Source organism: Cherax quadricarinatus, chromosome 21 (assembly GCF_038502225.1).
Source record: "Cherax quadricarinatus isolate ZL_2023a chromosome 21, ASM3850222v1, whole genome shotgun sequence".
NCBI classification, from domain to species: Eukaryota; Metazoa; Arthropoda; class Malacostraca; order Decapoda; family Parastacidae; genus Cherax; species Cherax quadricarinatus.
The window spans coordinates 9820364-9837171 of record NC_091312.1 but is presented as its reverse complement, the minus strand read 5'-3'; the positions used below and the strand labels follow the sequence as shown (position 1 = coordinate 9837171).

Below are 16808 nucleotides of genomic sequence, written 5' to 3'. Positions count from 1 at the left end.
AAAGATAAGGTTAATCATAGAATTGATGAAGGAAAAAAGGTGAGTGGTGTGTTGAGGTATATGTGGAGACAAAAAACATTATCTATGGAGGCAAAGAAGGGAATGTATAAAAGTATAGTAGTACCAACACTCTTATATGGGTGTGAAGCTTGGGTTGTAAATGCTGCAGCGAGGAGGCGGTTGGAGGCAGTGGAGATGTCCTGTCTAAGGGCAGTGTGTGGTGTAAATATTATGCAGAAAATTCGGAGTGTGGAAATTAGGAGGTGCGGAGTTGATAAAAGTGTTAGTCAGAGGGCTGAAGAGAGGTTGTTAAGGTGGTTTGGTCATTTAAAGAGAATGGATCAAAGTAGAATGACATGGAGAGCGTATAAATCTGTAGGGGAAGGAAGGCGGGGTAGGGGTCGTCCTCGAAAAGGTTCAAGGAAGGGGGTAAAGGAGGTTTTGTGGGCGAGGAGCTTGGACTTCCAGCAAGTGTGCGTGAGCATGTTAGACAGGAGTGAATGGAGACGAATGGTATTTGGGACCTGACGAGCTGTTGGAGTGCGAGCAGGGTAATAATGAAGGGATTCAGGGAAACCGGTTATTTTTATATAGTCAGACTTGAGTCCTGGAAATGGGAATTACAATGCTTGCACTTTAAAGGAGGGGTTTGGGATATTGGCAGTTTGGAGGGATATGTTATGTATCTTTATACATATATGCTTCTAAACTGTTGTATTCTGAGCACCTGCAAAAACAATGATTATGTGCGAGTGAGGTGAATGTGTTGAATGATGGAAGTATTTTCTTTTTGGGGATTTTCTTTCTTTCTGGGTCACCCTGCCTCGGTGGGAGATGGCCAACTTATTAAAAAAAAAATCTTACATTCTGTCAAATATACCAAGAAACAGCCAACAGAACCATAACAGCTGTTTTAGAAGACACATCAGTCATTTTTTTATGCTAAACACAAGGTCAGAGCTTTCTTTTTCCCATCACGCACCATGTGAGGCAGGATATTTTTTATATTGACATTCATAAAGAATGTCCAGAGAGAAGAGAATTGGGCTTTAGAAAGCATTGGTGGGACCCTATTAGCCCCCATCACAAGAAGGGTGAAAAAGCATTTTTGTTTAGTCCTTTGAGGCCCACACATCTGTTTTGTATTTGTTGCTAGCTATAGCTCCATGCACACTAAGTCTCTCCAGAGGAAGCTGGCCATGAATAACATACAAATGAGGCCTACACTAAGTGCTCAGGCACAAAATAGACCCTTGTTGAGTGTTGTGCATTTAATGAGTGGATTATGTCCTTAGTGCCTTTTTCATCATTCAGAACCATTTATTATAGTGAATATACTGGCTTGTTTTTCCACTAGGGTGAGCCAAGTCTTCATCACATAAAATTACATGTTCTTTATGTGGATATACTTCTATAAAAATTATTTGCAGGTACTGCGGATTGGTCTAGGTGACCAGAACTTAGGTCCTCAGCTGCTACATATTTTAAGTCTCTTGTGTGAAGTTCTGTATAAAAAAGAAAGCCAAAGGAAATTGAATGAAGAGAAGAATATCCTGCCTGTAACTACCCTCTATCAACTGATCATAGCACATACACAATACCTGCCTCTCATGTTCAACAAAGCAAAAATATGGGGGAGACTTAAAGGTAAGACTTGATATGCTGTAAAATATTTTATTTTACAGTACTTCTGTATAACATGATGAATCCATGATAGTATGCAAGGTCCAAATTTAAAAGGGAAGATAGGTAAAACTTCATTCTATACACTGTTTAAGAATTATTTTTTTATTTATCATTTATTATTGAGATGATTAGTAGTTAATGCCAAAAAATAATTTATTACAGTACAAATAAACTTTGTAAGCAAATAACTTTTACAGAGCCATTGCTAACAGTATTTGCACTTGACAGAGCAAGTAATTGCCTTGCAGCAAACCCTTGTAGAATGTGAAGAGTGTGTGTGTCGAGAGTACCACATTCCCATCTTGTTAGGGGCATATGAAGCCTCAATGTCAGCAGTGGATCAACGAATCTTGAAGGTATTAAGCATCAGTATTATTATCCAGTTAATTTGTTCTTAAGTGTGAATTCATGTCATGCATTGGTTTAATAGCAATGAAGTTTAATTCACAACTAACCTAAATACAGTGGACCCCCGCTTAACGATCACCTCCAAATGCGACCAATTATGTAAGTGTATTTATGTAAGTGCGTTTGTACGTGTATGTTTGGGGGTCTGAAATGGACTAATCTACTTCACAATATTCCTTATGGGAAAAAATTCGGTCAGTACTGGCACCTGAACATACTACTGGAATGAAAAATGTTCGTTAACCGGGGGTCCACTGTAATGAAGATAAATCTTTACACACAGAATTCTTCCTCCGTAAGCCATGTGTGTTGTAAGAAGCGACTAAAATGCCGGGAGCAAGGGGCTAGTAACCCCTTCTCCTGTATATATTACTAAGTGTAAAAGGAGAAACTTTCGTTATTCCTTTTGGGCCACCCCGCCTCGGTGGGATACGGCCGGTGTGTTGAAAGAAAGAAAGAAATCTTTACACGAGGTAGTAGGCTGGTAAACAGCAACTGCCCAGGGAGGCACTACCGTCCTGCCTAGTGAGTGTAAAACGAAAGCCTGTAATTGCTTTACACAATGGTAGGGTTGTTGGTGTCTTTTTTTTCTGTCTCATAAACATGCAAGATGTCAGGTACGTCTTGCTACTTCATCTTACACTCAGATCACACTAAACGTTTTTTTTTTTTTTCAACAAGTCGGCCATCTCCCACCAAGGCAGGGTGACCCAAAAAGAAAGAAAATTCCTAAAAAGAAAATACTTTCATCATCATTCAACACTTTCACCTCACTCATACATAATCACTGTTTTTGCAGAGGCACCCAGATACAACAGTTCAGAAGCATTTTTTTTTTTTTTTTTTCAACAAGTCGGCCGTCTCCCACCGAGGCAGGGTGACCCAAAAAGAAAGAAAATCCCCAAAAAGAAAATACTTTCATCATCATTCAACACTTTCACCTCACTCACACATAATCACTGTTTTTGCAGAGATGCTCAGAACACAACAGTTTAGAAGCATATACGTATAAAGATACACAACATATCACAACATAAGCACAGTATCATCAGCAAAAAGTAACTGTGTCAATTCCCATTTTGAATTTGATTCCCCATAATTTAATCCCACCCCTCTCCCGAACACCCTAGCATTTACTTCTTTTACAACCCCATCTATAAATATATTAAACAACCATGGTGACATTACACATCCCTGTCTAAGACCTACTTTTACCGGGAAGTAGTCTCCCTCTCTTCTACACACCCTAACCTGAGCCTCACTATCCTCATAAAAGCTCTTTACAGCATTTAGTAACTTACCACCTATTCCATATACTTGCAACATCTGCCACATTGCTCCTCTATCCACTCTATCATATGCCTTTTCTAAATCCATAAATGCAATAAAAACTTCCCTACCTTTATCTAAATACTGTTCACATATATGCTTCAATGTAAACACTTGATCTACACATCCCCTACCCACTCTGAAGCCTCCTTGCTCATCCGCAATTCTACATTCTGTCTTACCTCTAATTCTTTCAATTATAACTCTACCGTATACTTTTCCTGGTATACTCAGTAAACTTATTCCTCTATAATTTTTACAATCTCTTTTGTCCCCTTTCCCTTTATATAAAGGAACTATACACGCTCTCCGCCAATCCCTAGGTACCTTCCCCTCTTTCATACATTTATTAAACAAAAGTACCAACCACTCCAACACTATATCCCCCCCTGCTTTTAACATTTCTGTCATGATCCCATCAGTTCCAGCTGCTTTACCCCCTTTCATTCTACGTAATGCCTCACGTATCTCCACCACACTTACATTCTGCTCTTCTTCACTCCTAAAAGATGGTATACCTCCCTGGCCAGTGCATGAAATTACCGCCTCCCTTTCTTCCTCAACATTTAAAAGTTCCTCAAAATATTCTCGCCGTCTACCTAATACCTCCCTCTCCCCATCTACTAACTCCCCTACTCTGTTTTTAACGGACAAATCCATACTTTCCCTAGGCTTTCTTAACTTGTTTAACTCACTCCAAAATTTTTTCTTATTTTCATTAAAATTTCTTGACAGTGCCTCTCCCACTCTTTCATCTGCTCTCCTTTTGCACTCTCTCACCACTCTCTTCACCTTTCTTTTACTCTCCACATACTCTGCTCTTCTTATAACACTTCTGCTTTGTAAAAACCTCTCGTAAGCTACCTTTTTCTCTTTTATCACACCCTTTACTTCATCATTCCACCAATCACTCCTCTTTCCTCCTGCCCCCACCCTCCTATAACCATAAACTTCTGCCCCACATTCTAATACTGCATTTTTAAAACTATGCCAACCCTCTTCAACCCCCCCACTACTCATCTTTGCACTAGCCCACCTTTCTGCCAATAGTCGCTTATATCTCACCCGAACTTCCTCCTCCCTTAGTTTATACACTTTCACCTCCCTCTTACTTGTTGTTGCCACCTTCCTCTTTTCCCATCTACCTCTTACTCTAACTGTAGCTACAACTAAATAATGATCCGATATATCAGTTGCCCCTCTATAAACATGTACATCCTGGAGCCTACCCATCAACCTTTTATCCACCAATACATAATCTAATAAACTACTTTCATTACGTGCTACATCATACCTTGTATATTTATTTATCCTCTTTTTCATAAAATATGTATTACTTATTACCAAATTTCTTTCTACACATAGCTCAATTAAAGGCTCCCCATTTACATTTACCCCTGGCACCCCAAATTTACCTACTACTCCTTCCATAACATTTTTACCCACTTTAGCATTGAAATCCCCAACCACCATTACTCTCACACTTGATTCAAAACTCCCCACACATTCACTCAACATTTCCCAAAATCTCTCTCTCTCCTCTACACTTCTCTCTTCTCCAGGTGCATACACGCTTATTATAACCCACTTTTCACATCCAATCTTTATTTTACTCCACATAATCCTTGAATTAATACATTTATAGTCCCTCTTTTCCTGCCATAGCTTATCCTTCAACATTATTGCTACTCCTTCTTTAGCTCTAACTCTATTTGAAACCCCTGACCTAATTCCATTTATTCCTCTCCACTGAAACTCTCCCACCCCCTTCAGCTTTGTTTCACTTAGAGCCAGGACATCCAGCTTCTTCTCATTCATAACATCCACAATCATCTCTTTCTTATCATCTGCACAACATCCACGCACATTCAGACTTCCCACTTTGACAATTTTCTTCTTCTTATTCTTTTTAGTAATCTTTACAGGAAAAGGGGTTACTAGCCCATTGTTCCCGGCATTTTAGTTGACTTTTACAACACGCATGGCTTACGGAGGAAAGATTCTTATTCCACTTCCCCATGGATATAAAAGGAAAATTAATAAGACCAAGAACTATTAAGATAAAATCAAAGAAAACTCAGATGAGTGTGTATAAATAAATGTGTACATGTATGTGTAGTGTGACCTAAGTGTAAGTAGAAGTAGCAAGACATGCCTGTAATCTTGCATATTTATGAGACAGACAAAAGACATCAGCAATCCTACCATCATGTAAAACAATCACAGGCTTCGTTTTACACTCACTTGGCAGGACGGTAGCACCTCCCTGGGTGGTTGCTGTCTACCAACCTACTACCATATATATATATATATATATATATATATATATATATATATATATATATATATATATATATATATATATATATATATATATATATATATATATATATATATATATATATATATATATATATATATATATATATATATATATATATATATATATATATATATATATATATATATATATATATATATATATATATATATATATATATATATATATATATATATATATATATATATATATATATATATATATATATATATATATATATATATATATATATATATATATAATTTTTTTTTTTTTTTTTTTTTTTTTTTTTTTTTTTTTTTTTTTTTTTTTCAACAAGTCGGTCGTCTCCCACCGAGGCAGGGTGACCCAAAAAAGAAAGAAAATCCCCAAAAAGAAAATACTTTCATCATCATTCAACACTTTCACCACACTCACACATTATCACTGCTTTTGCAGAGGTGCTCAGAATATAACAGTTTAGAAGCATATACGTATAGAGATACACAACAGCAACCACCCAGGGAGGTACTACCGTCCTGCCAAGTGAGTGTAAAACGTAAGCCTGTAATTGTTTTACATGATGGTAGGATTGCTGGTGTCTTTTGTCTGTCTCATAAATATGCAAGATTACAGGTACGTCTTGCTATTTCTACTTACACTTAGGTCACACTACACATACATGGACACGTTTATTTATACACACTCATCTGAGTTTTCTTTGATTTTATCTTAATAGTTCTTGGTCTTATTACTTTTCCTTTTATATCCATGGGGAAGTGGAATAAGAATCTTTCCTCCGTAAGCCATGCGTGTTGTAAAAGTCAACTAAAATGCCGGGAACAATGGGCTAGTAACCCCTTTTCCTGTAAAGATTACTAAAAAGAATAAGAAGAATATATATTATATTTTTTTTTTTTTTTTTTTTTTTTCAACAAGTCGGCCGTCTCCCACCGAGGCAGGGTGACCCAAAAAAGAAAGAAAATCCCCAAAAAGAAAATACTTTCATCATCATTCAACACTTTCACCACACTCGCACATTATCACTGTTTTTGCAGAGGTGCTCAGAATACAACAGTCTAGAAGCATAAACATATAAAGATACACAACATATCCCTCCAAACTGCCAATATCCCAAACCCCTCCTTTAAAGTGCAGGCATTGTACTTCCCATTTCCAGGACTCAAGTCCGACTATATGAAAATAACCGGTTTCCCTGAATCCCTTCACTAAATATTACCCTGCTCACACTCCAACAGATCGTCAGGTCCCAAGTACCATTCGTCTCCATTCACTCCTATCTAACACGCTCACGCACGCTTGCTGGAAGTCCAAGCCCCTTACCCACAAAACCTCCTTTACCCCCTCTCTCCAACCCTTTCGAGGACGACCCCTACCCCGCCTTCCTTCCCCTATAGATTTATATGCTTTCCATGTCATTCTACTGTGATCCATTCTCTCTAAATGACCAAACCACCTCAACAACCCCTCTTCTGCCCTCTGACTAATACTTTTATTAACTCCACACCTTCTCCTAATTTCCACACTCCGAATTTTCTGCATAATATTTACACCACACATTGCCCTTAAACAGGACATCTCCGCTGCCTCCAACCGTCTCCTCGCTGCTGCATTTACCACCCAAGCTTCACACCCATATAAGAGTGTTGGTACTACTATACTTTCATACATTCCCTTCTTTGCCTCCATAGATAACGTTTTTTGACTCCACATATACCTCAACGCACCACTCACCTTTTTTCCCTCATCAATTCTATGATTAACCTCATCCTTCATAAATCCATCCGCCGACACGTCAACTCCCAAGTATCTGAAAACATTCACTTCTTCCATACTCCTCCTCCCCAATTTGATATCCAATTTTTCTTTATCTAAATCATTTGACACCCTCATCACCTTACTCTTTTCTATGTTCACTTTCAACTTTCTACCTTTACACACATTCCCAAACTCATCCACTAACCTTTGCAATTTTTCTTTAGAATCTCCCATAAGCACAGTATCATCAGCAAAAAGTAACTGTGTCAATTCCCATTTTGAATTTGATTCCCCATAATTTAATCCCACCCCTCTCCCGAACACCCTAGCATTTACTTCCTTTACAACCCCATCTATAAATATATTAAACAACCATGGTGACATTACACATCCCTGTCTAAGACCTACTTTTACCGGGAAGTAGTCTCCCTCTCTTCTACACACCCTAACCTGAGCCTCACTATCCTCATAAAAACTCTTTACAGCATTTAATAACTTACCACCTATTCCATATACTTGCAACATCTGCCACATTGCTCCTCTATCCACTCTATCATATGCCTTTTCTAAATCCATAAATGCAATAAAAACTTCCCTACCTTTATCTAAATACTGTTCACATATATATTTCAATGTAAACACTTGATCTACACATCCCCTACCCACTCTGAAGCCTCCTTGCTCGTCCGCAATTCTACATTCTGTCTTACCTCTAATTCTTTCAATTATAACCCTACCGTATACTTTTCCTGGTATACTCAGTAAACTTATTCCTCTATAATTTTTACAATCTCTTTTGTCCCCTTTCCCTTTATATAAAGGGACTATACATGCTCTCTGCCAATCCCTAGGTACCTTCCCCTCTTTCATACATTTATTAAACAAAAGTACCAACCACTCCAACACTATATCCCCCCCTGCTTTTAACATTTCTGTCATGATCCCATCAGTTCCAGCTGCTTTACCCCCTTTCATTCTACGTAATGCCTCACGTACCTCCACCACACTTACATTCTGCTCTTCTTCACTCCTAAAAGATGGTATACCTCCCTGGCCAGTGCACGAAATTACTGCCTCCCTTTCTTCCTTAACATTTAAAAGTTCCTCAAAATATTCTCGCCATCTACCTAATACCTCCCTCTCCCCATCTATTAACTCCCCTACTCTGTTTTTAACTGACAAATCCATACTTTCCCTAGGCTTCCTTAACTTGTTTAACTCACTCCAAAATTTTTTCTTATTTTCATAAAAATTTCTTGACAGTGCCTCTCCCACTCTTTCATCTGCTCTCCTTTTGCACTCTCTCACCACTCTCTTCACCTTTCTTTTACTCTCCATATACTCTGCTCTTCTTATATATATTATATATATATATATATTTTTTTTTTTTTTTTTTTTTTTTTTTTTTTCCCAACAAGTCGGCTGTCTCCCACCAAGGCAGCATGACCCAAAAAAGAAAGAAAATCCCCAAAAAGAAAATACTTTCAACACTTTCACCACACTCGCACATTATCACTGTTTTTGCAGAGGTGCTCAGAATACAACAGTCTAGAAGCATACACATATAAAGATACACAACATATCCCTCCAAACTGCCAATATCCCAAACCCCTCCTTGAAAGTGCAGGCATTGTACTTCCCATTTCCAGGACTCAAGTCCGACTATATGAAAATAACCGGTTTCCCTGAATCCCTTCACTAAATATTACCCTGCTCACACTCCAACAGATCGTCAGGTCCCAAGTACCATTCGTCTCCATTCACTTCTATCTAACACGCTCACGCACGCTTGCTGGAAGTCCAAGCCCCTCGCCCACAAAACCTCCTTTACCCCCTCTCTCCAACCCTTTCGAGGACGACCCCTGCCCCGCCTTCCTTCCCCTATAGATTTATATGCTTTCCATGTCATTCTACTTTGATCCATTCTCTCTAAATGACCAAACCACCTCAACAACCCCTCTTCTGCCCTCTGACTAATACTTTTATTAACTCCACACCTTCTCCTAATTTCCACACTCCGAATTTTCTGCATAATATTTACACCACACATTGCCCTTAAACAGGACATCTCCACTGCCTCCAACCGTCTCCTCGCTGCTGCATTTACCACCCAAGCTTCACATCCATATAAAAGTGTTGGTACTACTATACTTTCATACATTCCCTTCTTTGCCTCCATAGATAACGTTTTTTGACTCCACATATACCTCAATGCACCACTCACCTTTTTTCCCTCATCAATTCTATGATTAACCTCATCCTTCATAAATCCATCCGCCGACACGTCAACTCCCAAGTATCTGAAAACATTCACTTCTTCCATACTCCTCCTCCCCAATTTGATATCCAATTTTTCTTTATCTAAATCATTTGACACCCTCATCACCTTACTCTCTTCTATGTTCACTTTCAGCTTTCTACCTTTACACACATTCCCAAACTCATCCACTAACCTTTGCAATTTTTCTTTAGAATCTCCCATAAGCACAGTATCATCAGCAAAAAGTAACTGTGTCAATTCCCATTTTGAATTTGATTTCCCAAAATTTAATCCCACCCCTCTCCCGAACACCCTAGCATTTACTTCCTTTACAACCCCATCTATAAATATATTAAACAACCATGGTGACATTACACATCCCTGTCTAAGACCTACTTTTACCGGGAAATAGTCTCCCTCTCTTCTACACACCCTAACCTGAGCCTCACTATCCTCACTATATATATATATATATATATATATATATATATATATATATATATATATATATATATATATATATATATATATATATATATATATATATTTATATATTTATATATATATATATATATATATATATATATATATATATATATATATATATATATTTATATATATATATATATATATATATATATTTATATATATATATATATATATATATATATATATATATATATATATATATATATATATATATATATCCTTCCAAACTGCCAATATCCCAAACCCCTCCTTTAAAGTGCAGGCATTGTACTTCCCATTTCCAGTACTTAAGTCTGGCTATATAAAAATAACCAGTTTCCCTGAATCCCTTCACTAAATATTACCCTGCTTACTCTCCAACAGCTCGTCAGGTCCCAAAAATCATTTGTCTCCATTTACTCCTATCTAACATGTTCACGCATGCTGGAAGTTCAAGCCCCTCACCCACGAAACCTCCTTTACCCCCTCTCTCCATCCTTTTCGAGGACGACCCCTACCCCGCATTCCTTCCCCTACAGATTTATACGCTCTCCATGTTATTCTACTTAAGTGTTGTGGGGTTCGAAAGGAGATAACGAGGGTTGAAGATAAACACACTTGTTGGATGGTAACAATATATTGCAGAATGTGAGAAAGGGAGCCCAACCTGCCGTGCATTGCCAGTAGGCCTGTGCATGAAGATCTGAGAGCGAGGTAGCGCGTCCCAGGCACTCATGCCACATCCCGTGACGTCATACAGTCACTAGGCCCAGCAAAGGGGTTTTGTATATAAAACATATGGATGGTACTATGATACACAGATAAGCTATACAACACATGTAGGGGATCAGCAATTATGCTGACATAAGAACATAAGAAAGAAGGAACACTGCAACAGGCCTACTGACCCATGCGGAGCAGGTCCATGTCCACCCCCTGGATTAGACCAATGACCCTCCCCCTCCCCCCTGGATTAGCCCAATGACCCACCCAGTGTGGTCACCTCCACTCAAGGATGGAGCACGACGCCAGACCCAGCAGCACAAACTAGTCAGGTCCAACTCACACACACCCACCCACTCATGCATTTCTCTAACCTATTTTTAAAACTACCCAACATTTTAGCCTGAATAACTGTACTCGGGAGTTTGTTCCACTCATCCATAACTCTGTTACCAAACCAGTGCTTTCCTATATCCTTCCTGAATCTGAATTTTTCCAACTTGAAACCATTGCTGCGAGTCCTGTCTTGGCTGGAAATTTTCAGCACACTATTTACATCCCCTTTATTTATTCCTGTTTTTCATTTATACACCTCAATCATATTCACCCTAATTCTACGCCTTTCGAGAGAGTGCAGATTCAGGGCCCTCAGTCTATCCTCATAGGGAAGATTTCTGATACATGGGATCATCTTTGTCATCCTTCTCTGTACGTTTTCCAGAGCATTTATATCCATTCTGTAATACGGTGACCAGAACTGAGCAGCATAGACTAAATGAGGCCTAACCAAGGATATATATAGTTGAAGAACAACCTGAGGACTTCTATTATTTATACTTCTAGATATGAAGCCAAGATTTCTGTTAGCTTTATTGCGAACACTAATGCACTGTTGTCTTGGTTTTAGATTACTGCTAACCAGAACTCCTAAATCCTTTTTGCAATCAGTAGTACTAAGATCTACATTATTTAGTTTATATGTGGCATGGTTATTTAACTGTCCAACATTTAGAACTTTGCATTTGTCAATATTAAACTGCATCTGCCACTTCTCCGACCATTGCATCAGTCTATTCAAATCATCCTGGAGTGCTCTAGTGTCCTCATTAGAATGAATTGGACAGCCTGTTTTAGTGTCATCAGCAAATTTGCTTATGTTGCTATTTATTCCCTTATCTATATCGTTTATGTAAATTGTGAACAACAATGGGCGCAACACTGACCCCTGAGGAACACCGCTTGTGATGTGCCCCCATTCTTATTTCTCACCATTTTTGCAAACTCTCTGCTGTCTGTTTGTCCTCCATGCCTCTACCCAAGAAAAAATTTCTCCTCCTATTCCGTGTGCCTTAAGTTTCCTCAGTAGCCTTTGGTTTGGAACTCTATCGAAAGCCTTACTGAAGTCCATATACACAATATCATATTCACTACCATGATCTACCTCCTCAAACACCTTAGTGAAAAAAGTTAGTAAATTCGTAAGACAGGAACGCCCCTTTGTAAAACCGTGTTGAGATTCATTAATCAATCTGTGCCTGTCAAGATGGCTATGAATTGCTTCGGCAATTATTGATTCCATAAATTTTCCCACTATGGAGGTAAGGCTTATTGGTCTATAGTTCGAAGCCAAGGACCTATCACCTGCCTTGTAAATAGGTATTACATTTGCCATTTTCCACTTATCAGGCACTATGCCAGTTTGTAGTGATATGTTAAAAAGATTAGCCAAAGGTATGCTAAGTTCCTCTTTACGTTCCTTTAACACCCTTGAAAATAGTTCAACAGGGCCTGGGTATTTGTTAGGTTTTTAGTTTCTCTATTTGTCTGAGGACCATGTCACTAGTTACCGCAATCGTCCATAGTTTATTATCATCCTGTTCTACATAATCTATTATTTCAGGAATATCTCTATTATTTTCCTGGGTGAAAACTGAGTGGAAGTAGGTACTAAGAATTTCACACATATCCTTATCACTGTCAGTGATCTGACCAGAGTTACTCTTAAGTGGGTCAGTCTTGTCCCTAATCTTACTTCTGTATACCTGAAAGAACCCTTTTGGGTTATTCTTTGAATCCCTTGCGACCTTAGCCTCATAATCCCTTTTTGCTTTTCTTATTCTTTTCTTTATTTCTCTCTTTAATTGAATATATTGATTTCTTAATTGCCTCTCTCCTCTTTTGATTTGTCTATATATGCCTCTCTTTTGACCAGTGAGATGTTTTAATCTATTGTTCATCCATTTGGGATCATTTTTGTTAGATCTAATTTCCCTACTCGGAACAAAAGTTGTCTGGGCAGCTAGAACTATGCTCTGAAAAACGTCATATTGGCAGCCGAGATCACCTACCTGACCCATAGTCAGGACATCCCAATTTAGACCACCCAGGTAATTTTTCAGTCCCATGAAGTCGGCCAAGCAAAAATCTGGGACCGAGATTTGATTGCAGTTATCTGGGTAATTCCATGATATATTGAAACTAAGTGATTTGTGATAACTTTCCCCAAGCTCATCATTAACCTCAAGATTATTAATTAGTGAATCTTTGTTGGCAAGAACCAAGTCAAGCAGATGGTTTCCTCTAGTTGGTTCTGTCACAACCTGTTCTAAAAAGCAATCCTGAACCGTATCAAGAAAGTCACTAGACCCAAGATTTCCTGTCATATTGTTCCAATCAATTTGTCTAAAGTTAAAATCTCCCGTTATCACAACATTTTCATATCTAGATGCCTTATGAATTTCGTCCCATAACAGCTTACTGCCCTCCTTATCAAGGTTTGGGGGCCTATAAATCACACCCAAAATTAATTTTTCACGTCCCTCGAGAAACTGTAGCGAAACAGATTCTGTGTTTGATGTTTCTAATCTTATATCATGTCTAAGACAACAATTTAAATTTTCTCTGACATACATCGCCACACCACCACCCTTCCTGTTGGCCCTATCAGTGTGGAATAGTTTTTAACCCTGTATGTTGCATTCAGAAGACATTTCTTTATCTTTCAGGTTGAACCAGGTCTCTGCTATACCATTCTCTCTAAATGACCAAACCACCTCAACAACCCCTCTTCAGCCCTCTCACTAATACTTTTATTAACTTCACACCTTCTAATTTCCACACTTCAAATTTTCTGCATAATATTTACACCACACATTGCCCTTAGACAGGACATCTCCATTGCCTCCAACCACCTCTTCACTGCAGCATTTACAACCCAAGCTTCACATCCATATAAGAGAGTTAGTATCACTATACTTTCGTACATTCCCTTCTTTGCCTCTATAGATAACGTTTTTTTTGTCTCCACATATACCTCAACTAGGTAGTAGGTTGGTAGACAGCAGCCGCCCAGGGAGGTACTACCGTCCTGCCAGGTGAGTGTAAAACAAAAGTCTGTAATTGTTTTACATGATGGTGGGATTGCTGGTGTCCTTTTTTCTGTCTCATAAACATGCAAGATTTCGGGTATGTCTTGCTACTTCTACTTACACTTAGGTCACACTACACATACATGTACAAGTATATATATACACACCCCTCTGGGTTTTCTTCTATTTTCTTTCTAATTCTTATTCTTGTTAATTTCCCCTTATCTCCATGGGGAAGTGGAACAGAATTCTTCCTCCATAAGCCATGCGTGTTGTAAGATGCGACTAAAATGCTGGGAGCAAGGGGCTAGTAACCTCTTCTCCTGTATATATTACTAAATGTAAAAGGAGAAACTTTCGTTTTTCCTTTTGGGCCACCCCGCCTCGGTGGGATACGGCCGGTGTGTTCAAAGAAAGAAAGATTAGAGGGAAGACAGAATATAGGATTGCAGATGAGCAAGGAGGTTTTAGAGTGGGTAGGTGATGTGTAAATCAAGTGTTTACATTGAAGCATATATGTGAACAGTGTTTAGAAAAAGGTAGGGAAGTTTTCATTGCATTTATGGATTTAGATAAGGCATATGATAAAGTGGATAGGGGAGCAATGTGGCATATGTTGCAAGTATATGGAATAGGTGGTAAGTTACTAAATGCTGTAAAGAGTTTTTATGAGGATAGTGAGACTCAGATTAGGGTGTGTAGAAGAAAGGGAGACTACTTCTTGGTAAAAGTAGGTCTTAGACAGGGATGTGTAATGTCACCACGGTTGTTTAATATATTTATAGATGGGGTTGTAAAAGATGTAAATGCTAGGGTGTTGGGGAGAGGGGTGGGATTAAATTATAGGGAATCAAATACAAAATTGGAATTGACACAGTTACTTTTTGCTGATGATATTGTACTTATGGGAGATTCTAAAGAAAAGTTGCAAAGGTTAGTGGACGAGTTTGGGAGTGTGTAAAGGTAGAAAGTTGAAAGAGAGCATAGAAAAAAGTAAGGTGATGAGGGTAAAGAAAAACTGGAGAGGAGGGGTATGGAAGAAGTGAATGCTTTCAGATATTTGGGAGTTGATGTGTCAGTGGATGGATTATGAAGGATGAGGTTAACCATAGAATTGATGAAGGAAAAAAGGTGAGTGGTGCATTGAGGTATATGTGGAGACAAAAAACATTATCTGTGGAGGCAAGCAAGGGAATGTATGAAAGTATAGTGGTACCAACACTCTTATAAGGGTGTGAAGCTTGGGTTGTAAATGGTGCAGAAAGGAGGCGAGTGGAGGCAGTGGAGATGTCCCGTCTAAGGCAATATGTGATGTAAATATTATGCAGAGAATTCGGAGTGTGGAAATTAGGAGAAGGTGTGAAGTTAATAAAAGTATTAGTCAGAGGGCTGAAGAGGGGTTGTTGAGGTGGTTTGGTCATTTAGAGAGAATGGATCAAAGTAGACTGACATGGTGAAAGTATAAATATGTAGGGGAAGGAAGGTGGGTTAGTGGTTGTCCTCAAAAAGGCTGAAGGGAGGGGGTGAAGGACGTTTTGTGGGCGAGGGGCTTGGACTTCCAGCAAGCATGCGTAAGGATGTTAGATAGGAGTGAATGGAGACGAATGGTATTTGGGACCTGATGAGCTGTTGGAGTGTGAGCAAAGTAATGTTTAGTGAAGAGATTTAGGGAAACCAATTATTTTTATATAGCTGGACTTGAGTACTGAAAATGGGAAGTACAGTTCCTGCACTTTAAAGGAGTGGTTTGGGTTATTGGCAGTTTGGAGGGATATGTTGTTTATCTTTATACTTATATGCTTCTAAACTGTTGTGTTCTGGGCACCTCTGCAAAAACAGTAATTATGTATGAGTGAGGTGAAAGTTTTGAATGATGATGAAAGTGTTTTCTTTTTGGGGCACCCTGCCTCGGTGGGAGATGGCCAACTTGTTGAAAAAAAAAAAATTATTTAAGTCTCCTGCCTTGTTCTTTAGTGTGGTGATAATAAGTGAGATTTCTGTTGGGTTGGTCAGAGCTAGGAATAGTGTGTTCAGGTAGGTGCCAATGAGGTAGTTGTTAGGTGGGGTGTTTGAGCTTGGTATTTTGCTCGCCAGGTTTTTTTTCTGTGGTGGAGAAGAAACCATTGAGTCTGTTTGCTGTTTCAGTAGGTGGGAGTAGGGGTTCATCTGGTTTTGTTAGTTTGATTGTTCTGTTTCCTGATAACTTTTTAGTTCCTAGAATTTCAGATAGGGTTTTCCAGGTCTTTTTCATATCACCTTTTAAGTTAAGTAATCTGTTCTCATAATACAATTTTTTTACCCTTCTTGTAAGGCTGGTTAGGACTGACGAGTAACATTTTGTTTGGTCTCTCGTTATTTGTCTCATTCTGTATTGTTTTTCATATAGGTGCTTTATATTTATGGATTTGAGGATGCTGGGTGTTAGCCAGGGACTGTTCAGTCTCTTATCTGTGATCTGTTTAGTTTTTTTTAGGGAAATGCATGTTAT

General features: G+C 38.6%; 1 protein-coding gene and 1 long non-coding RNA gene across 3 annotated transcripts in view; one reads left to right on the top strand and one right to left on the bottom strand.

Annotated features, from left to right (window-relative positions):
• The window catches only part of LOC128689077 (nucleolar pre-ribosomal-associated protein 1), a 144739-nt gene that overhangs the window by 67388 nt on the left and 60543 nt on the right, over nt 1–16808 (top strand). For both annotated transcript variants that reach the window (XM_070087207.1, XM_070087208.1), the window contains 2 exons: nt 1431–1647; nt 1915–2042. In XM_070087207.1, coding sequence (XP_069943308.1) covers nt 1431–1647; nt 1915–2042 — 345 coding nt within the window. The remainder of the gene's footprint in view (nt 1–1430; nt 1648–1914; nt 2043–16808) is intronic.
• The window catches only part of LOC128689078 (uncharacterized), a 100099-nt gene that overhangs the window by 27757 nt on the left and 55534 nt on the right, over nt 1–16808 (bottom strand). The window lies entirely within an intron of this gene.